The following is a 21,731-nucleotide window of genomic DNA, read 5'->3' as shown; positions in this document are numbered from 1 at the left end:
CCAAGCTATGCATAAGTTGGACATGAATGAACTGCCCGGGCCGGAACAACTGAAAGGAATGTTATCGATGGCTTTGCGAATGGGTGAGCTTATATAGACGAACCCAGCAGTAGCATTGAGGAGATAAGATGAGTAACCCACAAGAACTAAGCTTAGTTCTAAGTAAGTGCTAAATACTCTGTATTATATGTATTTTGAGTAACCCTGGCTTACCCAGAACTCTTTTATTCATTTTTCCCATCATATATATCTTTAGTTGATTATAGTTTTAACCAGAGCCCCAAGTAAACTCTGAAAAATTAACCCCATTCAACTGGAAAATGAGCTTGCCCAGACCAGACTCATCTGCCGGGCACCCTTAACCCATAGCATATGTATATATAGGGAATATGGAGAGGCCAGAAAACGTGCAACTCATATAACATTTCTAATTAAAATTTTGTACAGAGAGAGCACCCGTCTAAGCCCCACCCGCTTGAAAGAAAGGTTATTAACATATTTGCCATAACTAGAGGGGGTCGGAAGTTGCTCCTGCCAGAATGTGTGTGTGTGTACTATTTGGCCAAGCTGTTGGCCATTAGTTTGCCATGCAATCGGCCAACTTGTCGTCCGAAAAAGTGAGTTCGAAATCGTTGCCGCAATCAGGGGAGAGAGAGGAGTTCGAAAAAGGCGACATGCATGCATGCATGGGTGCCTAAGTAGCTGCGCTGTCTTCATTAAAAATTGTTCACCACCATTCGACCCCAGCACCTAGCCAGCAGCCCTAACGATGCAGAGAGAGAAATTGATAGCAATAACATTAAATTATGATTATATGTCAAGTTTAAAGTTAAGAAAACGAAACTTAAAAATGAAATTTATGCTCGGAAAAATGTCAACAACATTTTCCAGCTACTTCATCTTAATCTATGACTCGCTTTTGGTTATTTTTTTGTTTCAGTGTATTGCTTGAAGTTGCACTACCCACTCTTAGCCCCAAAAGGCAACAACAAATCGGGCTTCATTCCTAATTTAAATGCAAATGAGATTCATTTGACGACGACGACGTCGTCCAGGCTGCAGCCGTGGCCCTGCTTGGTAGGCGCTGCCACCCCTTCACTTGGTCAATGCCACAAACACACACCTCGCACACACACACACACACACCCTCAAGGGGGGCAGACACACCCACAAACACACACATGAAGCAGTGGAGCCTTCTCCTTCTCCGTGGAACTCAGGTTTCAGGTTCTGCGAGTGTGTTTTCTTTCTCGGGCGGCGGCCATCTGCATTTATGCAAGTGGCTTAAATGGCTACAAAATGCGTTGCTTTGGCGAGATTTGTAGCATACATTATGGCCGTGCGTTGCAGTGTTGCACTGTTGCAATTTTGCACACTGTGTGCAACCTTAAGCTCAACAATGGCGGCACTCAGCCTCCGTCTGGGCTGGCCACAAATATAATCAGGCTGAAAATATGGCAAGCTCCTTTGGATTTGCAGATTAGTGGTGCTGAGAGAGAGGCAGCAGCTGCTAATTTGGACCAAAAGTCCAAGAAAAAAAATAAACACCTTGAGAACACTCTGAGCAGTCCAATCAAACCGTTATCTAAGTAAATATTTCCCCACAAGCCTTGTATATAGCCAGGAAAAACTTATTACTCATGCGCCACGTTGCACTGAGCACCAATCAATATGCAGGCTATCAAATATTTAAACTAAAACTACAAAATAACAAAAATGGCTACGAAAATTTAACTCCTGCGTGCGAGCGAGATGCCTGCCGACGACAGGACCCCATCAGGACCAAAGGAGAGAGAGCGAGCGAGACAGAGACGTCCGACAAAGGATTTTAATTGAGTGCAATGGCATGTGAGCGATATGTGCAGCAGGAAAATCCAGAGCGAGACAGCCGATAAGGGAGAAAACGGGGCGAAATCGGAGCCATTCAGCCCAATTTCCACCCATTGCTGTTTCTTGCCAGAAAAGTCTGTGTGTGCTATGTGTGTGTGTGTGTGGTCGAAATGCATTTTGAAGTTATGAATACACATATATCCTGTTGATTTTTGAAATTATCAAGTCTTAAAACACACACACACACAAACAACACAGGCTGCTCCTTCTGGTCTCTGTGTGTATTTGTGGCCGCTTTTTGCATGAATTATTAAATGCTGTGTAATTTATTTGATTGTGATTGTGCCTAGCCCAGCTCTGTGTGTGTATGTGTGTGTGTATTTATTGCACTTAACTGTTTGGGGTTACATGTAACAAGGCCTCTCTTCTCTCTCTTTCTGCCCGTATTGTTGAAATCTTATGCATTTGTCATGAATTTGAAATATTTTCGGTTGGCTAGCTTCGTTTCCTCTCTCTGTCCCTGTATTTGTGTGTGTGCTTCAAGGATGTCTGTGTTGATGGGGCCACGCATCAGCCCCAGAACCACCCACCCACTGCAAGGCAACCCAAAAAATGTGGGTAAACCACCCAAAAGCTAACTGCTAACTGCATCAACTATTTGTCCATTCACATTCGGGTCTTAAGTTATTTTCGTTGCAGCAATTTATTGATCAATATTTTAGCTTAGGCGTTGGTCATTAGTTAGTCTGGTCAGGACATCAAGAAGCACTTAGAGCGAGAGGGGGTTAAAGGATATACATGTATATATACAGGCAGTGCGTAAGGAAAGGAGGATATAGTAAGGAGTAGGAGGAACTTCCACCCCCCCCCCAGTGATTGCAGCCTAGAGGCCCATTGAATATTCAAAGACCAAGAAGAACTTCCTGCGGTCAAAACCGGCTGTCAAGACATTTTAATCAATATTTTAATACGCTTCCTATCGATTTTGTGCCTCTTACAGCCCTTTTCACACCATTACCTATTCAGAACTAATAACTGTGTATACAAAATAAGTCATTAATATGAAGTTTTCATGTTATACGACTTCTTTGACTACCAAGTAAGGTATATAGTTATCATTTCAATAGTTGATAAGGTAAAACATTAAATTGTACAGTAAAATTTATAAAGAATCAATCAAACTAAATATAGAAAGGTGATTATTTTACACACAGTACCCTCCTCATAAATAATAGGCTTAATAATTCCAAATTTCTAACCCCTTATTATAGAAAACTATGGAGTATAGCTAAGCATGTCACACGAGACCCTTTAATGGACACCTTAAATATATCAAAAACATAACTGATGACTTCCTTACCAAAACCAACTAACCAATTATCGATCGTCGGATGGTTTCTTGAGGTTTTAACTCTTTTTCACACCATTAGCCCCAAGATAACATACATATGTATATATTGTGCGAAATGTATACACCTTGTATCCACCAATGTTTGCAAACAATTACACCTGCATATATCCTTCGCGGTATCCTTATCCCGAACCCAATCTAATTAACTGTCATTGTGTTAAAAAGACGCCAAACTGGCAACCGAAAACTCGCTCTCTTCCCCTCCCTTTTCTGTGGCCTGCCAGTTGAACAATGACAGGCTGCCGCCGATGCCACCCCCTCTTGCCACTTACGCCACTGCACCGCACTTGCCACCACCACCCCCCTTTCGCAATAGTTTGCGTGTCAAGTCAAGCTCCTACCACACTAGTCCCCTCCCCAGGACTCACGTCATCCAATGCGCTAATACTAATGCGTTGGCAATAACAAAGGCTGCACATGCTCGCCCCGAACTAACACCCAAAGTTCCCCGAGTTGTTGGCAACTAATCAATAGAGCAAAAATTTACGTTTAATTAAAAATGTCTGCGTGTGTAAACCGGGGCAGGTGGCAAGCAGAAAGCAGAGCCTACACGGCCCAAGTCATGACATTAGCCAAACTGTCAGAAGGATAATTGCCTGGCTTAATGTGTAATTAGTCCGCAGTGCGAATGTGTAGATTCTTTTAGTTTTATAATATAAATTCAAATTAAATCAATTTATATTTACAAATTAAAGAGAAATCCCTTTCCCCATGGTCAGTCTTTGAGATGTTATATCCTTTTAACCCCTTCGATTTACATGAACCATTATAATTTAAGGGCAGTGAAATATATATTTTACATAAGGCTCCCCCACTTGTGCTTCCCCCCTGCTTGGACGATGCCGAATGTAATTAGAAATCCTTAGCAAACATACATATGTAAAGCGTTGCTCCTTCGTCCTGTCTATCTGTGTGTGTGTGTGTGTGTGAGGGGCCAGGATTGCTGCTGCTGCTGCTGCTGCTCCTGCGGCTGCAGTTGGTTTGATGTGCAAAATGAAGACATTTGAATTTGCGGTTCGGGCTTGAGCACCGTAGGCTATAGATTTTCTTACGACACACGCTCGCACACATGCAGGTGTTGGTTTGGGGTTATATAATGCACCCTCCTTCCATCCTGACACACACACACACACACAAAAATACATATACACATACACCCTCTCACCTGGTTTCGGCCTCTGTCTGCCCGCTGGCCATGCAAGTGGGGCGGCATCTCAATATAAACTGCCTTCAACATTTAATTAGTGTGTTTTCGCACACAAGGACCAAACTTAACTCTGTGTGTGTGTGTGCGTGTGTGTGTGAAAGTATGCAAATGTCGATGGGCGCAACTGTACATGCTCCCACACACACACATATGCAAACTGCTCTCTCTCACTCGCTCTCTGAAGAAATTGACGTTTTGTTGGTTATGCAAATTCCATGCCAACACCTTTTCGGTCAAAGACTAAGAGAAACTTAAGTGTACACCGGGAGAAATAAAGGATACGTTGATATATTGGACAGATAAAATTAATTTTACAAATTTTGTGGTCATCATGAAAATTGAGAATATGTTTCTAGGGGGTTAAAGGCATTTCTAAACCTTCTTGTATAGCAAATACTAGTCTTGTCATAATATAAAACCCTAAAATATAATATTGTTTTTATAAAAGATAATAGTTTTCCTTTAGTAATTGTTTTCAAATATTAAATTGTAGTTTACATAAATATATCCAGTACACAAATAATATCAAATTCTAAAGAAACACTTCTAACACTTATCTTCAATCATATATTCCCTGATATCTCGATATCCTTTATGCATCTTTCCCAAGATATCACGTCTATTCTTTCTGTGTACATCACCATAAGCCCCCTGAAATTACACCCTCACATTCTCACACACATCCACATATGGCTACCACACACACACACACACACATACAATTGCCTTTTATAATTAATTTTACAGTTAAGTGTATTTCAAGAAAGTTAAATTTACGTAAATTCGAAAATTTTGAAAGGCCATTGCCTTGGCCAGAGCTCACACATGCACACTCACAACCACAAAGGGTTAAGGCCCTGGATGCCATCAAGGAGTGTGAGAGGTCTATGTGTGCGTGTGTGTGTATGTATGTGTGTGTGGCTTGTGTCTGAGACATTTGACTGCTTTTCAGGCTAAGCCAGCCACTTCCTCTGCCACCCCATTCCTTGGCCAAACGCAAATTTTATTGAAATTGCCAGGACTCCGACTTGAAGTACACAAGGCTGGACTGGGGGGCAACGGGCAACACTTACATTATGCAATCTAATTATGTCCTGAGCTGTATGAGTGCTAGTGTGTGTGTGTGTGTGTGTGTGTGTGTCTAAGGAGAAGACAAAATGGCGTCGCATCTAAGGCTTAGAGCAACTTTGGCTGGGATAAAGTTCTAAGACAAGTCCAGGCACACAAATGACAAAAATAAAAGTTTAATTACATTATAATGGAAACATTTTATAGTTTTTCTCTCAGACAAAAAACTGCTGTAAAATAAAGCCCAAAATCGGGAATATAAACTATTATATACTAGAGTGAAATTAAAATTTTAATAGCATATGTTTAATTGTAAATAAGGCCTAGGAATTTTGTTAATATACTTCCAAAGAGTTGTCATTATATTTATATACGAAACACAGGTTTAGAGATGTAAATAAAAAGTAACAACTCTCTTAAATAAATAGTTTATATTAAATTAAGGCAAAAAGATAATGAGTTTGATAAGGTAGATATGTGTTATCCTTTATGAAGCTTTTAATCTGAAAACCATGTAAAAACTTATTCCAAAAATAAATTTAAATATAAATAAGTTTCTCAACAATAATACAGACTTTACTTAAGTAAATAAGTATTCCTTTAAAATCCCCAGAAATCAACCCAATTCGAAGCTCTATCAACTCTTCTGAAAATCAATTTCGAATCCCCCCGAAATCGTCCTCATTAAATTGCTCCTTGTACGACTAATGAAATCATTAAAATTGTTTAAAAGCAAATTTTCGTTGGCCAAGCCGTAAGACACACACACACACACACACACACACACACACACATACACTACACACCCACACAGGGCATGCAAAATTTATGTGGCAACTAGAAACTATGTTTTGGCAACACACACACACACCCACAGAGGGAGAGAGAGAGAGAGACTAACACCCCCCACACACCAAGACACACAGACAGGGACACTCGTATATGTAGTCGGCAAAGGACATTGCCTTGAGCTAGGATCGGGGCCGAGGCCGAGGACAGACAGGACAGCAAAAGTTGCCGGCTAAAGGCGGTGGCAAATCCTTAGCAGGGACACCCAGGAACAGGACCCACTTCCATCCCCACAGTATTTGCACTGGCCGCGTGCGCTACTTAAACCCTTGCCGAAAACTATCCTTAGAGTCGGGGGTGGCCAGACATCGAAAACATGATTTTAGTGTTTTCAAATTTGAATTTTAAACAAGTCATAATATAATTTGGCTAAGCAGCAGCCGGAGCCCATGTCTGTGTCCACTTGCCGGGCTTTAATCCGAGCAGAGTCGTCGAGAGTTTCTCAGTTCCAACCCTTGCGCGGCGGACCAAAGTCTATGGGAAATTAGCCCAGGCCCAGGCTCTCATTTTCCAGCTTGGCGTTTTTCTTTTTTTCGTTCCAAGCGAAACCGAATTTGGGAAATTTAAATTAGATACAAAAGTATCTATAGCGTGAGTGTGGGTGCGGGCCAACTATCTCACACGAAATATTGTAATTTTCTTGCAACTAAAGACGTAAACGGATATTAGCAGCAAATTAAGCCCTCCTCTTGTCCTGTTTCAGTCTCGTCCTTAGACCATCCTGCCTTTCTGTTCTTAGCGATGGCAGCTATATCGCCGATATCGATAATGGTAATTTTAAGCGGCTGAAAGGGTTTCTAAGATGGATTAAAGTTTTAGCTTTGCTGAAGAGTTAAGAAATAACTCATCTTGATAACGTATAACCAAAGAGAGTGGATATATGCTTATACAGAGTTAATTGTAATACTATAGATATATCCTTAAATTTACTTCTTAATATATTTATATCCAAACTTCGATAGTTCCTCCTGATTTCCCCCATCTCTAGGCATAATAAGTAAATTGAAACTGCTTGGGCTACAGCAGACAGCAACGTTTTCGATTCGGGTTGCTGCTGTCTTGGGCTTTTGGTCTGCTAAAAGGGTCCAAGTATATAGTTTAAATCATACTCGTGTCGACGTAAACTTGGCTACATTTTAAATATGCTTCTTTGAGGAGGGGTGGCGACAGGGTTAAGGGGCGTGCGGACTCGAGGTTGGGGATTCCGGGGGCTTTTGTGGGCGGTGCAACTCAGCTGAACTCAGTGTGTGGGCGGGCAGCTTGGCCTCTCCATTCTCTATTCTAATTTCTAATTATTTCTTCATGTGTGTGTATGTAGAGATGGTGTGTGTGGGGGGGTGTGTGTGGTGTGCCTGACCAGATGGGTGGGCCAAGCTGAATCCTGCCCTGCCACATCCGTCCGACTGTCTGTCTATGCGAATTAATTAAGTGTTTTCGTGCGCGGGCAAATCCTTTTGCGGTTCAGAAACTTTTCCGAGGTCTTGCCAGCCAAGGCGGAGGTCGTGGTAAGGAAATCAATTATAAATTAAACATTTATTAAAGAAAGCGCACACATTGCCCGGAGCTGGGGCCTCGCTATATCCCACAATCTACCCAATCCTTCGATCCCAAAGTTCTGCGCTTGCCTATGCAAATCAGCAGCAGCATAAATAATGCGACATCATTATTTAGGCAAAGGTAGGCGCACACATATGTATCATATAGGACCGCGTTTCTGCCAGAACATTTCTGTCGTCGACTGGCCCATCCATCAATTATGTCTCCGCAGCTGGGGAAGCCTGCTTCATCTGGTTCTTCTTCTCCGGATTCGATTGTCTTCGGGAGATGGAGCAACCACCGCTCCCCTTTTGATTATGCACATGCATTTCGGATCGTACATCAAACTCGAACTCGAATAAATGTGACGGCCTGCATGCATTCAAAAGAGGAACAACAAAATGCGAACACAGCCGGGAGAATATGCTGATAGATGCCGGGTATAACTGATTTGTGTGTACCCGTATATATCTGAATTGGTAATTTGCTATAAAGGCGACTTTAATATGGCACGCAGTGGTTCCCCTCACGGGACACTTTGCATACCCATCCGCAGTTGGGCAAATGTTTTCAATTTACATGGCTAACCAGTGTGGCAGTGTGGCCGGATTTCAGCAAAAGAAATCGACTTGGGTAAAGTCTTTTATAAAAAGATGAGTAACTCCATTTATTTGCAGTCTATTTTTCAGGGGTGCCCTAGGAAATCTCTTCGAATTTTCTTGAAAAACCAGAGATAACCCTGTTATCAATCTGAACGAACACTAGGCACAATTTAAGCATAAGGCGTTAGGAATCTTATTGCAAGGACTTTGAATCCTTTATACATTTAATTCAAAAGACCTTTCCCTAAGATCCCTAAAAATATAACCACATTCCCAAATATGGTATGAGTTTCGGTTTATTTAAAGTTGGAATTTCACCCATGAAAGGAAGGTGTTAACTGAATCGGGTTCGGAATATCCCAACTAACAATACACTCACTCTAGTGTAGAAAAGCGACCCAATTTCAACTGTTATAGTAACTACACACGATTGAGGTAGCTCCTAGCCCCTGCTGCCGCCACATTGCTTGTTGCCGGGATTACCCTCTTGCCGCTGCTGCTCGGCAAGAATTTCACACAGGCTTGGAATGGCCAGGCAGTTGCATTCGATGCGCTTCGGCGGCCGAATGCGACCGCGAGAACACTCCGAGAAAGCCGGATATGGCGTCTTCACCTTGGTGCAGTCGGTCTTGCGGCGTACAATGTAGCAAGAGGTGGTACCCACGGGCCTACAGCCGGGCATTTTGATCTTGGGGCATGGCCCATCTGGCACATTTGTGCACTCCTTGGGACACTCGGCGGCGGCCACAAAGTCCTTGCGCTTGCGACGCTGAATGGGCGGATGCTTCGCGTTCTTGAAGCAACAGATCTTCTTGGGCTTGATCTGGATGGGCGGGCACTCGACCCAGGTGACCTGGTATACGCGTTTGGCCTTGTCGGAGATCTTATAGTAGCAATCGTCGAATTTCGGACTCCTTTCTTGGCAGGGGTCTTCGCAACATTCTGGTGGCTGCTTGACCAAATGATGAAACTGAAACTCGCCCTTTGGTGGCTCTTTTTTCTCGTACCGAAGATCTCCGCACTCTTGCAATTTGCCACATGACTTGCCACCTTCAGCCGAGTCACTGCACTTGGGGGGTGGATTGTGATCGGTGGCATACAGCCGTCCGGAAATGACACTCGAAAGCCGGGGCAAAAGGTGGCTTCGCGTCCCGGTCAAAGTGCTGCGCCACATCGCAGACATATCTAAAAATTTGGCTAGAAGAGGAATTCCGAAACCAAGTAAAGTTTTCTTTCAATTTTTTTTATGGATTTTGAATTTTCCAAACTATAAATGAGAAACCGAAAACATAAACAGCTCCGCGGAGCCGATGTGAGATTTAGGAGAAGCCAAATGAAACTGAGCTTCAATCATTATCACATCAACCACATGGCAACGAAGTTAAGTCCAAGGCCTGCTTTATTACAAGCTTTTGGGATTCGATGGAAAATGATCTTGGGACAGAGTAGGCCTGGAAATCCCATTCTAACCTGTTTACGTAGCCTGGTACACTCAGTGTACATTCAGTCCTCGGCCTTTCCACACACAGTTTCGGTTTTTTTTTTCTTTAGGCTTATTTTCGGCATTGTTAACCAAAATTTGATGAATAATAGGAAAAATAAACCAATATGCTGCGATTGTTGCGTCAAAAGTATCGTGTGTTCGTGGAAAATGGCATAAAGCCCTGCTTGGATTCCTTGATGGATTCCTGCAGCCAGCTAAAGGCCAACTGGTCCAGGACCCAGGACTTGAAACCCGTCTGCCATCCCGGACCTGGTGGAGGAGGGGCACTCAATATCTCCAGTGTGCTGCGCCAGCAGATGCGCAGCTACAGCAAGAACGTCGATCCAAGTGGCTCCGATGACAACTGCGGTGCACCGAAGGAGTGTCAAACCACTGCGAAGGAGGGATCTAAGTCATGCGGTCCTGCGCACTTCAAGGGTAACATCTGCGACATGGTCAAAGGCAGGAAGCCCAAGAAGGAGGAGGAGAAGAAAGAGTCCAAGGCGAAGAAAGCGAAGGCCAAAAAGTTTACATCGATGTGGGACATCCCCGGCTGCGAGTATGAGCCAATGTGCGACGTGCCGGTCCGTCTGGATATCGCCCACTATCGCATCACGGACAAACAGGCTCGCGCATACCAGGTCACATGGACCGAGTGCCCCAGACTGGTGATCAAGCCCAAGAAGGTGTGCATCCATCAGAAGCATCCTCGACCCAAGCCCTGCCGTCGCAAGCGCAAGAGCCAGGCGGCCACCGCCCGACCCAAGGTGCCCATGGTTAACCCCATGAAGTGCAAGGAGCCGCAGGCGGCCGGGAGCTGCCCACGTTGGACACTGCCCTGCTGCAAGCCAGGGCGGTTCCCGCCCAGCTGCGCCCTCACGCGCCGCGTTACCAAGTGCACGAAGCGTCGGGCGCCATATCCCAGCTTTTCCGAGTGCAAGAAGGAAGAGCTCACCGTGGCACCACCCACCGAGTGCAGATGCCTGGCCACACCCATGGCCTGCGAGGTGTGGGCCGAAATCCGGCGACGAATTGCCCGGGGCAAGTCCGCAATGCTCAAGTGCGGTGAGGCATAGGCGGCGGCGACGGAGCATTCAGAGGAGCTAGGCAGCTGGTCCAACTATCCCACATCACATCCAAATTCGGAACAAAATGTTCAGGCCTCTCAAAATTCTAGTGGCGAGATTCAAAATGCAACTTCCATTCGTTGTCCGCTCGAAGAGCGGCACCTCCAAGTCCACTTCAACTTCAAACTGCAAGTCAAAGGGCAAGGATAAGCCGCAGCCCAGTTGCAAGCGGACCTCCCGGAAGAAGAACTGCTCCAAGAGGCCGGCGCCGTCTCCGAGCTACTCGGAGTGCCGACGAGAGCCCACGGTGCCCAAGCCACCCACAGAGTGCGATTGCGGAGATTTCGACAATTGCTAAACACTGATCAGAGGATGACGTACACTAAAGCCCCCTTTATCAAGATATTGGCTAATATAAATACATAGACTAATCCGTTGGTGGCACCTGTAGCTAAGGTGTTTTAATCACAGCGTTGATCGGAGTACATATTTTCAAATGCGTTTCAGCCCTTAACGAAAACCAAGAAATTAAGCTGATGCTTAGGTCAATTTGAGTACCTATTTTCAACTACGTTGCAAAAGTTATTGAATACCAGCAATTACAATATAAAATTAACCCAAATCTGACTAATAATTAATTGGGAAAGGGGATTTATTTCACAAGTATCGCTATATCTTCCTTTTTGTGTCTGGAATGTACAGACAAAATTACATCTAAGGCTTCTAAGTTTAATTCAGTGTGGGAAAAGGGTTATTATTTATGAATTTATTCTCTTTAATTAAGAGCGTAAAAAAAAGATGCCCCACTTAGTAAAAAAGTATTTCTCGTAATGTGGGAGAGCTGCATATTTTTATGCCCCCACAGGGTACCCTATAAATTTTATATTATCTTGTTCAGCATCGATCTAGCTAAGACAGAAAAAAAAAAATTTATTATATATTTGTTTCTAATTTTAGAAAGGGTTATGCGTTAAAATGTTCAAAAATGTATTAAAATTTTAGTTTTTTGTAATTTTAAATTGAGTATGCAGATTTATCAATATAATGAATTTTTTAAACTTTGATTTGTCGCAAAGATTTGTATGTAAAAAAATGTATAAACATTGTACTGATCTATTTCCGTTTCGATCTTATAATTTAATTGTTAAGCTAGATTTTTAACCAAAACTATTTTCATAAATATTCAAGCTATTCTCACCTAAGACCACATGGCGTGTACTTAATTATTATCACGTTAAGTATACGCCATGTATGCTAAATTTATCTTACATAAAATACAATTTTTTTTTTCTTTTTAAGGAATTATAATTTTATTCGCAAGCTTATAACGATGTGTAAGAATCATTTCTGACCCTATAAATCATATATATTCTTGATCAGCATGAACAGCCAAGTCCATCTAGCCATCTCAAATGGAAAAGAAATGTTGGGCAATTTTTTCAAATTTTATATTGGGTTAAAATATATACTTTTTTGGAAGAGTTATACGTTTTCTTAAACCTTGATTTTTCGAAAAAGTTGTTATATAAAAAAATTTATAAATATTGGTTTAAGAAATGCAAAAAAACTTATTTTCTGATTCGATCTTATAATTGCAAACTTGCAGGCCATGAAATCATTGCTAACAAATTTCGGCTTTCAGAAGTATGTTTCCTTTCTTTTTCTGAGATCAAGTAATCCTTGACTGTCTCAAAAATCATCGTGTCAAAGTGTTACGCCCGTATAGTTCAGTTTTTAAGTTCGGCTCGTTAGGACAACAACTCAGTTCAGTTTTATATTCAACAATTTTAGATTTATTTTTGGAAAAAAGTTACAAAACCAAACAAAACAACAAAAAATAGAAAATAAAAAAAACAAACAAATTCGGCAATTCCAACATTTCAAAATGCTTTCGAAAAAGTTTTTGGCAATGAAACGTCTTTTGGCCGTTGAACTAGGGTGTGGCATAGATACGCGTGGAATATCTGAGTTTCGATTCCGTGATACAAGATATTGGCCGGGTGATGACCTTCAGAATCGAAACTACAGGCGGATTTGGTTCAACCAGCACAAACCAGCACCGGGCGAGATGTCGGAGGGGCCAACCCACCGCCTCGACGATACCATGTACAATCCCAGACGCTGGAGGGAGCGCGAGTACCAGTCCACATGGCGGGAATCCAGTATGTTGGAGGACGAACTGCAGTTGGAGGATGAGGCGGAGACAGCGAAACCTCGCTATCAGAAACCAGTGGCAAAGAGTCACGGTACGACGTCTCGGCGTAACTTCGATGCCAAGAGGCGACTCCAGAGGGTTGCCATACCGGCGGGCGAGTTCTTCTCGAGGTTCATCTCCGATCAGCAGAAGCGCAAGATGCGCCACTACGAGGCTGGTGTGGTTGCCGAACGCTTGTCAAACGAAGAGTTCCAATTAGATTAATTAGTGAAGATCGGTTGTCCAGTTCGTAGTATAACAAGAAAGCAAAACAACTAAAACGAAGAGATCCAACTTAATACATCATCGGTTGTCCATTTCGCATAACAAAAAACCAATACAAAAAAATGGCAAAAAATAAAAAATAACCCAAAAATGTTGTTCTTGTTTCACTAAGGCAGTTTGCACGCATTACATTTTAGATAAATATTAATTTTTGAAGAATAATTAGCAATTTTCATGGCTAAATATAGTTGGGTTTCCCTGAGCCTTGTATTTGCTGCTTATCTTTGCTACATGCATCAGCATCTGATGAATAAAAACCGTAATGAATGAATTGCAAATCGACAAATCAACTTAATGATATATTTAAATATTTACTATATAATAAGCTTATGATAAAATTTAAATTTCAATGAAAGTATTTATCAAACTAAAACAAGAGAAAATTTGCAGAGGCAGGCAGTTGCATCAATGTTTACTTCAACGCATAAAACATTCTAGAAGTATGACGAATATTAAGAAATGCCGAGTTAATATATTGTTTTAAATTATAATAACAAAAAACCAACAATAATCAGCAGGCCCTGAAACTAACCTTACAGCAGCAACTTGGAAATAAAATCAGTAGGATAATATGTTTCCTCCTCACTGGTCGACGTCATGAAAATTTCTCGGATTTTTTAGAATTTTATTTTCAAAATTTTTTATGGTAAACAAAATTCAGTTGGTTTAAAAACGTGACCGGTTCGAGTTCGTTGGTTGATTCGATTTTAAAGTTAAAGCAGAATGTGGCTAATGCGGAGGACGCTACTCCGTGCCCAAGGTGCAGCAACGCGGCAGCAGCTTCGTTGCATGGAGTCGCGTAGGAACTTGTCCTCTTGTGGTGACGGCGGATGCAAGTTGCCCGCTCCGAAGAAGGATGTGCAGAAGGCTGGGAAGTCTGGGAACCCAGATAATGCCTCGGAAAAGGACCATTGCTGGACTGCAAATAGACGCGGCGACAGGAAGTGTCGCTCCGATATAGAGTTCAAGGTGCCGATTTCATTCTACGATGCCCAGGCGAAGTGCGGCGATCCTTGTGCCAAAGCCTTCCCGCGCAGGGATGTCAAGCTCTACAAGCCCTCGGACAAGTTGAAACGTATTTACCAGCGCACCTGGTGCGAGTGTGAACTGAAGCAGCGCAAACGCAAGGCCGTCTGCAAGAGTCGCCCGATCGTATATGAGAGACGCATCCGGACCAAAGTTAAGGCTAAATGTCCCCCCGGGAGTAACATGGAGCTGGGACTAGGGCAGTGCCATCACAAGGCGTCCAGCCCTTGTCCCAGGGTCACGTCACCCTTATGCAAGGAAGCAAACATTCTTGGTTGTTTCCCAGAAAACCGGCCTTCTGGGTGTGTAAAGCGCAGGACCAAATATCCTTCCTATTCGGAGTGTTTAACGGACCCGCTGCCAGACCTGCCCCCCTCAGAGTGCTTCTGCCTTAAATCACCGCCAATGTGCGTGGTGTGGAACTATTTCCGCATGAAAAAGTCCTAGGTTTCTTTTCCTTTGTTTTACGCCACCTAATTTCGAATAAAGGACCAAAAATCATTATTTGATTTATGAAAGAAAGAGTTTGTTGGAGGAGGGTGGCTTGGGATCACACAATTTTAATTTTTAATTGATGAAACATTCATACACTCAGAATAAAGTGAGTACATCAAAGCTATACTTAATATTATATGAACAATCACAAGTCAAGTGTCCTTTGTCTGTAATGTCATAATTTTATTTTTCGACCCACTCTTTTATTTCGGATAACCCTTGTCAAAATTGATTCCAGATGCTCTGCTCGAAGCTATTCGGGTTCCGGCGTTCAATTATCCTTCGGAGTATTTACAATTGGGGCAACTACGATGCCAGTGCCGGTCAATGCCGTCGGATGCGTGATGAGGAGGTCGCCAAGTGTGCCGTGGGCAAGGATAGCTGCTCACCAAAGCCAATGAGTGCGTTTGAGTTTCCTTCCTTCACCCGCGACAAGTACCCCATGCATCTGCAGGAGATCTACGAACGGGTGGATAAACCCGATCACGAATGCTATCAGAAGCTAGTCCGGCATGACAAAGACATGTACAAACCCTCGGATAAATCCCGCAAATTTCAACGCACGTGGCCCGAATGCCCGCTGATTTGGCTGCGACCGAGGGACACCTGTTGTCCCGATCCGGAGCGCTTTCCGCCAGTGGAGCGCCGTCCCCGCCCACCTTTACAGAAGGCGCTAACGAACATTGAAAAGCACAACTTTCAAATGGAATTGTTTTGCAAATCCTTCATGTTGGCAAAAGGCTGCAAACAGGGTCGTCGCCCGCCCGACTGCCATCGAATACGTGAGGTCACCGATTGCATCAAGACGCCAGCTCCGATGCCCAGCTTCTCGGAGGTCTGCCGGCACCTGGTTCCCTCCTATTGTCCAGCCGAATGTGCCTGCCTAACGCTGCCCACCAAATGCGATGGATTGGCCAAATACCATAGGCATAAAATGGCGCACAAGACCTGCACCAAACCCCTCATCGCTTACAAGCCAAGATTGCAATTCCCATTTTGAACAGATTTTTTTGGAATCTAGAGTTAACACAGTAACCAGTGGCTTACTCAGTCACTTTTATAAAACATTCGCTTCGCACTCTCAAAATTTTAAGGATGAAGTCGGCACTTCGTTTTATCTACCGCGGGGGCTGCAGAAGATACTCCTTTAAAATTACCAAATTTCCGCGAATGCCATGCCCCACGGAGCCCATGGTTATCCCTTGTGCGGTAGAAAAGGATGTGCCGGCGCCGCAAGACCAGTTGAAGTGCTGTAAAAGGCGAACGAAGGATTCCTGTGCGGTTCCAGAACGACCTAAGCCACCCAAACCGCCGCGGGAACCTTTCCGTTCGATGTGGGAGGCATCGAACACGATTACCGACCTAAGGAAGTGCAAGGATCTTCTGCCCCGACTCGACGAAATGTATTATCATCCCCAGTATGATAACAGGCGATTCCAGCGCACCTGGGTGGAGTGTCCGCCGGTTAGGCAACGTCTGCGGAAGGTGTGCTGTCTGGATGGTATCGATCCGCCCGAGGTGAACTATCGTATCAAAGAGCGTTGCCCAGAAATCTGTGGCATGGATTACAAGAAGCTCTTGGCGCTCTGCTCCGAAAATGAGTACATTCAGGATCCCGAAAAGAAGTGTCGGAAGCACTTTTGGCCCTGCTGCAGGCCCGCGCGCTGCAAGCCCTGCTGCAAGATACCCAGAGTGAAAACCATCTGCACGAGGCTACGTGCCCCGTATCCTTCGTATTCGGAACTACACAGGGGCAACCCACCTCTCCCAAGGTCCGAGTGCAGATGTCATGAAACTGTGCCCAGATGTGTGGCCATGCAGGTGGAAATCCATAGAAAAAACATTGACCTTCAGCCCAACTGTTGAAGCGGAGCAATGAATGCAAGATACCCAAGACTTGCCGTCATTGTTTTGCTTTCACAGATGAGGCTGTCTACCAAATTCTAAGCAGTCCAAATAAATATTTTTAAAAAATGTGTAAATAAAAATAATAAAGTCCTAAGTAGATGCACTTATCAAAATTGATCTATTGTTGTAGTCACAAAAGAAGTGAATTCAGAAAGCCTTGCTTTTTAAGTTTATCAGGCCATGATATTGGTGTGACGACACATTTTAAATTAAAAGGAACTCCAAATCGAACGTACATTTCAATTCAGACATTTCGAAGGCCAGACTTATTGTAGTCCAAACCCATAGACGCAAATTCGAGAGCAGAAGAAGACACCGGGAACCGCAAAACGATCGAGGATGTCAACCTCAATTTTGGCCACAATGTGCGCCGAGCGCCTCACCAAGATCCTGGTCCGCTACTCCCGCGGTCCAGCCCAGCCTACACTGGTGCGGAATGAGTCCAAGTCCCAGTCGCAGTCCCAGTTCCTGTCCCACTCTCAGTGTCCCCTTCGGAGTGTGAATCCCTTGCCGCGTAGTGAAGCCACGGTGGCCTATCTCAAGCCCTTGGCGAGCGGCGGACAGGTGCAGTCATTGGGAAAACCCGCTGCCAAGTGGCAGCCATTGGCCAGCTTCTCCAACATTAGTCAAAAGTTCCAGCAGGTTAATATGGCTGAGCAGCCACTCCTGAGAGCCAAGACGCAAGCACCACAGTTTAACTATACGAGAAACATTGAAGTCTCACCCAGTAAATCGAAGGGATCGCAGGATTGGAAGCAACTGGGCTCATCGCGCTTCTCAGCACCGTTCGCCAGTATTTTCCAGGGTCAGAGCATACCTTTGAAGCCCTTTGGCCAAGATTCCCTTGCCTTCCATGCCAATAAAGTGTACAGGGACTGCTGTTAGCCGGACACACAAGGTCCATCCCACGATCCTGTTGCCAAGCCCATTCACAGCTAAGACACTACTGCATCACGCCAAGTGTGTAGAGTCGAGTTGCGACTGAGATTGGTAACAGGCATCGGAGATGGCCCACAATCTGTTACAGAATAAACGTGTTTCGTGTTGAGAAGATTGTTTACTTTTTAGAGACATCAAAGTCACCCAAAAAATGACCACTGACACCCAATTTATTTTCGGCAATTTGTAGGATTACGTTTTGTTTCCCCACCCGATCCGGAAGTCAAAATTAAATCCACAAGCCATGCTCATCCGTGTGGTCAAGGATTTGATGCGGTTATCCAACCTTCGAAATCTTGGCACTCCTGTTCGGACCTTTTACGGCTCCGCATTGCTAGCCCAGAAGAAGGGCAGACAAGAAACGTGCCCGGAGAGCGGTGAGTCCGACTGCAGTGAGGTCGATGACAGTCCACCTCAGTTTTCAGCCTGTGCGAACAAACGCAATCTGGAGTCTGGTCATGCTAAGGACTCCAAGAAGCCGCCGCCTGCTTTCAAGGACACGTGGGACACATATAAGGGCAAGCAGTATGTAAAACCAGTGGTGGAGTGGGACTTTCCCAAGGAGATCTGCTGCCCGCAGTGTGAAGCCTTTCGCTTCGATGTGCTCTACTATAAGCCGGGGAATAAAAATCGCACCTATCAGCGCACCTGGTGGGAATGCACGCCACGTATGGTGCCCAAAAGGGTCTGCTGTTGGTGCGATGCCGTACCGCCGCACACCGAACGCCGGATGCAAACGAAACCCCAGTCCCAGGAGAAACCCCAAGCAAAGATTGCCTGCACCGCGGGACATGAGAAGAAGCGCATGGATCGCCTTGACAAGAGCTGTCCTCAGCTAAGGATGCCATACTGTCGGGTATCTCGCAGTCCGCCGAGTTGCAAAATATTCCCAACTCCCTCCGATTGCGAAAAGACCAAGTGCCCGTTCCCCAGCTACTCCGAGTGCATCCAGCAGGATCAGGCCGTGATACCCGGCCGTCCCCCAGAGTGCAGATGCCTGGAGTTTAATCCTATTTGCGTCCAACTACGGTGGGCCAGGCATATGGCCAAGCACAACATTAGCATCTTTCCCTGTGATCGCGGAAAGGACGAGAAGGATAAGAAGGACACGTAGTTGTCGCCACCTGTTGTGATCCCTGTTTGAATCTCTGCTGCAGCAAATTTCAAACTGCAGCAGAGATTTACACAGGGAAACCCCTTTCACCAGAAAACCATATCCCTTAGCTATGTGATTTCTGGTGGTTGGTAGTTTTTCGATCACAGCAGGCTCTCAGTCAGCCGGCTTTTGGTGTCAGTGTAGCTTGAAAGCAACTACCTCACTCACCTATCTGGCTTACCTCAGAGCTGACTGAACATTCGTAAAAAAGCTCTACCTCTAGGACTTGTTCAAAATTCCAGTATGTCTCGTCTGTCGGTCGTGAGAGGTCTTCCATGCGGTTTCCTCCGTAGAGGCCACCTATACCTGGGTTGTCGACATAAGTTTCGCTGTCTGTCCGATGACACTGATTCGTCCTCTGACCTGGTGCAGAGTAAGCTCAAGCGGGTCGAAATGAAGAAGCCTTTGGCACAGCCAAATTACCACTATGTCTGGCCAGAAGTTTATAGCAGCGAGGATAACGAGATGACCGATGATGGATTCACCGCCACATGGAACTTTAAGAACAATGAACTGGACGTAGAGCAGCTGGCAGGTCTACCGAGTCCCAATGAGGCCGACGATCCGTACTCGTATTCCGAGTATGAAGAAGAGACCACTGAAGAGGAGGAGCATCAGAAGTTCCAGGAGGAATTGCAGTTTGGTAGAATGCTCGCCTTGCGAGAGCAACTGAACCGAGAGCTCAGCTCCTCCGAATCCTTTACCACGGACGAACGAAACTCTCTGGCTTCTGTGAAGGAGAATGTGGACTTTATGATGGAGGAGCTGAGTCAGATTTCATTCATGTTGAAGGCCCTGTACCCCGAGCAATGCAACGCCACCGCATATTCCGCCGCCGATTCAATGGTCGAGGAGGATTGCGTCATGGGAAGAGCTTACTCGGAACCTCAGATGGCTTCTTGGGTATACACAAATCCCAAATTGAACCCCAACCAAGCGAATGCTGATGTCTCTGATGTGGAAGAAAAGGAAGAGGTAACAATGGAGGCTCAGGTGGAATCTGAAAGCCCTGTGATGACCACTGAAGTTGAAGAAGTACCTAAGGAAGAGCTGCTGAGCTATGAACAAGAGCCCGAGGCACTCGACGAGGTAACGGCCGCTGATGACTCGCCAAAGAGCACACCTGCAGCACCAGCCAAGAGCACTCCCACTCCCACTCCCAATCCGAACCCGAATCTCTATCCCAATCGAGTTGTCAGGCATGACCCTCAGCCGCAGGAAACCATACATACGTATAAACCCTTCAGGACCATCGAAGTACCAGCTCCTAAGACCAGTCAGAGCCATTACTCCCAAGCCAATGAGGGGGATGTGCCTATCCAGGAAGAGCTAACTGTTGCAGGACGCAATGAAAACTCTCCATTAACAGAGGGCTTCAAATTTTCTACCCAACTTTCGGAGGCCGAGTCACGTTACCTAATGCACTTGGTCTTGAAGCAAGCCCTACACGATCTGGAGTCTGGTAAAACCAAATACCAAGCCACTCTGATGATGGCCGACGACGAGGAGAGTCATGGTGTGGATTAGTTTTGACAAATTAGTAAAAATTCATAAAATAATATTAAGATTTACGTTTGTTTTTTCTTTGTTTCAAAAAGGAACTAAGGGTTTTCCATCTATATTCTTTTTCTCAAAAGACTTTCTAGTCAAAAATGTAAATTTATTTTTTCTTATCCTTGCCTATCTTAACCTTGTTTTTCTTTTTCTTGTTTTTCTTAAACTTCTTGTTAACCTTCATCTTTAGACTCTCCTTCATGGCCTTCCGGACATCTTTGGGGCATACATAGTTTGGCCCATGGATCTTCATATATTGGCGGCCCCGCTCCACCTCACAGGGAGTAATGGGACGCTTGCATTCGCACTCGCTGGATCTCGGGCGTAGCCTTGCCAGCGGTGGCTGTTTGCATTCCGACCAGCAGGGCACTGGGGCACATAGTTTGCGGCAACAGGCAGGCGTCTTGTCCTTGCGACATCTTGGCGGACGACGGCCCGGAATGCAGCGGGCCAAAGGAGCCAGGTGCGGACACGGGCCGGTGGCCATATCCTTTGGTGGTTGAGTGACTCGCTCCCGCTTCTTGGCCAAGCGGCGTGACGGCTCAAGGGCCTCCAGCTTATCGAAGCGGCAGATTACCTTCTTGCGAACCATAAACTCGGGACACTCCACCCAGGTGCGCTGAAAGGGACCCTTCTTGCAGGATGGATGATAATACAGCTCGTCGAACGAGGGCAAGGGCTTGGTGCAGTTGGGTTCGCAACAGAGCTCATTTGAACGTCGGACTACGAAGGGATATGGTGGCGGAAGGTTCTTGGGTGGCTCCCACATGGAGTGGAACCTGTCCGACTCTGCACAGAACTGGGCCGGCTGACATTCCGTTCGCGTCTTACACTGATCCTTGCCGGTCGGTGGTCCTGGTGGCTTTCCCGGCGGCTTATCTTGTGGCTTTCCCGGAGGCTTTCCTGACGGCTGACTGCCACTTTTTGAGATGCTCTGCCGCGAGGTAAAGGCCTTCGCAAGGATAGACCAAAACATTTGCCAAAATATTGGTAGATTAAAAATTTGAATTTTTAAAATTGATCAACATAATTTGTGCTTGTGTTTCGTCCGGAAAAGTTAAAAAATATACACATATATATAGTTGAGTGCCAGGCCTGCTGTTGGAAAACTCGGTAAAGGA

At 44.9% G+C, this 21,731-nt stretch overlaps 11 protein-coding genes across 20 annotated transcripts in view; 8 read left to right on the top strand and 3 right to left on the bottom strand.

Annotated features, from left to right (window-relative positions):
- pdm3 (POU-domain protein pdm3) overlaps window positions 1-21,731 on the bottom strand; it is a 72,624-nt gene that overhangs the window by 17,031 nt on the left and 33,862 nt on the right. The window lies entirely within an intron of this gene.
- On the bottom strand, window positions 8,782-9,686 carry LOC110177937 (uncharacterized). The gene has a single exon (XM_020944922.2). The coding sequence runs from the start codon at window positions 9,684-9,686 to the stop codon at window positions 8,946-8,948; it is 741 nt and encodes a 246-aa protein (XP_020800581.1). The 3' UTR covers window positions 8,782-8,945.
- On the top strand, window positions 10,112-11,675 carry LOC110177891 (uncharacterized). The gene has a single exon (XM_020944862.2). It carries the CDS (start codon window positions 10,112-10,114, stop codon window positions 11,060-11,062), a length of 951 nt encoding a protein of 316 aa, XP_020800521.1. The 3' UTR covers window positions 11,063-11,675.
- On the top strand, window positions 12,939-15,080 carry LOC110177953 (uncharacterized). The gene has a single exon (XM_086830327.1). It carries the CDS (start codon window positions 12,939-12,941, stop codon window positions 13,470-13,472), a length of 534 nt encoding a protein of 177 aa, XP_086686453.1. The 3' UTR covers window positions 13,473-15,080.
- Window positions 14,256-15,080, top strand: boly (borrelly). Its single transcript, XM_020944911.2, has one exon. It carries the CDS (start codon window positions 14,256-14,258, stop codon window positions 15,003-15,005), a length of 750 nt encoding a protein of 249 aa, XP_020800570.2. The 3' UTR covers window positions 15,006-15,080.
- cola (comas sola) lies at window positions 15,292-17,074 on the top strand. Its single transcript, XM_020944900.2, has one exon. It carries the CDS (start codon window positions 15,292-15,294, stop codon window positions 16,051-16,053), a length of 762 nt encoding a protein of 253 aa, XP_020800559.2. The 3' UTR covers window positions 16,054-17,074.
- On the top strand, window positions 16,149-17,074 carry swif (swift-tuttle). Its single transcript, XM_086830326.1, has one exon. It carries the CDS (start codon window positions 16,149-16,151, stop codon window positions 16,917-16,919), a length of 771 nt encoding a protein of 256 aa, XP_086686452.1. The 3' UTR covers window positions 16,920-17,074.
- Window positions 17,301-18,012, top strand: whip (whipple). Its single transcript, XM_020944934.2, has one exon. The coding sequence runs from the start codon at window positions 17,301-17,303 to the stop codon at window positions 17,844-17,846; it is 546 nt and encodes a 181-aa protein (XP_020800593.1). The 3' UTR covers window positions 17,847-18,012.
- hubl (hug-bell) lies at window positions 18,145-20,621 on the top strand. Its single transcript, XM_086830325.1, has one exon. It carries the CDS (start codon window positions 18,145-18,147, stop codon window positions 19,012-19,014), a length of 870 nt encoding a protein of 289 aa, XP_086686451.1. The 3' UTR covers window positions 19,015-20,621.
- spaw (spacewatch) lies at window positions 19,300-20,621 on the top strand. Its single transcript, XM_020944849.2, has one exon. It carries the CDS (start codon window positions 19,300-19,302, stop codon window positions 20,581-20,583), a length of 1,284 nt encoding a protein of 427 aa, XP_020800508.2. The 3' UTR covers window positions 20,584-20,621.
- On the bottom strand, window positions 20,696-21,586 carry LOC110177901 (uncharacterized). Its single transcript, XM_020944874.2, has one exon. It carries the CDS (start codon window positions 21,584-21,586, stop codon window positions 20,717-20,719), a length of 870 nt encoding a protein of 289 aa, XP_020800533.2. The 3' UTR covers window positions 20,696-20,716.

Source organism: Drosophila serrata, unplaced genomic scaffold (assembly GCF_035046125.1).
Source record: "Drosophila serrata isolate PLE 108 unplaced genomic scaffold, ASM3504612v1 contig_240, whole genome shotgun sequence".
Classification (NCBI taxonomy): Eukaryota; Metazoa; Arthropoda; class Insecta; order Diptera; family Drosophilidae; genus Drosophila; species Drosophila serrata.
Note: the sequence above shows the minus strand (reverse complement) of the source record. Positions and strands in the feature narration are given on the sequence as shown.

What these genes read in the sequence shown, in the direction of transcription:
- LOC110177901 (XM_020944874.2), bottom strand. Translation starts at nt 21,586, where the DNA reads ATGTTTTGGTCTATCCTTGCGAAGGCCTTTACCTCGCGGCAGAGCATC.
- spaw (XM_020944849.2), top strand. Translation starts at nt 19,300, where the DNA reads ATGTCTCGTCTGTCGGTCGTGAGAGGTCTTCCATGCGGTTTCCTCCGT.
- swif (XM_086830326.1), top strand. Translation starts at nt 16,149, where the DNA reads ATGAAGTCGGCACTTCGTTTTATCTACCGCGGGGGCTGCAGAAGATAC.
- hubl (XM_086830325.1), top strand. Translation starts at nt 18,145, where the DNA reads ATGCTCATCCGTGTGGTCAAGGATTTGATGCGGTTATCCAACCTTCGA.
- cola (XM_020944900.2), top strand. Translation starts at nt 15,292, where the DNA reads ATGCTCTGCTCGAAGCTATTCGGGTTCCGGCGTTCAATTATCCTTCGG.
- boly (XM_020944911.2), top strand. Translation starts at nt 14,256, where the DNA reads ATGTGGCTAATGCGGAGGACGCTACTCCGTGCCCAAGGTGCAGCAACG.
- LOC110177891 (XM_020944862.2), top strand. Translation starts at nt 10,112, where the DNA reads ATGCTGCGATTGTTGCGTCAAAAGTATCGTGTGTTCGTGGAAAATGGC.
- LOC110177937 (XM_020944922.2), bottom strand. Translation starts at nt 9,686, where the DNA reads ATGTCTGCGATGTGGCGCAGCACTTTGACCGGGACGCGAAGCCACCTT.
- whip (XM_020944934.2), top strand. Translation starts at nt 17,301, where the DNA reads ATGTCAACCTCAATTTTGGCCACAATGTGCGCCGAGCGCCTCACCAAG.
- LOC110177953 (XM_086830327.1), top strand. Translation starts at nt 12,939, where the DNA reads ATGCTTTCGAAAAAGTTTTTGGCAATGAAACGTCTTTTGGCCGTTGAA.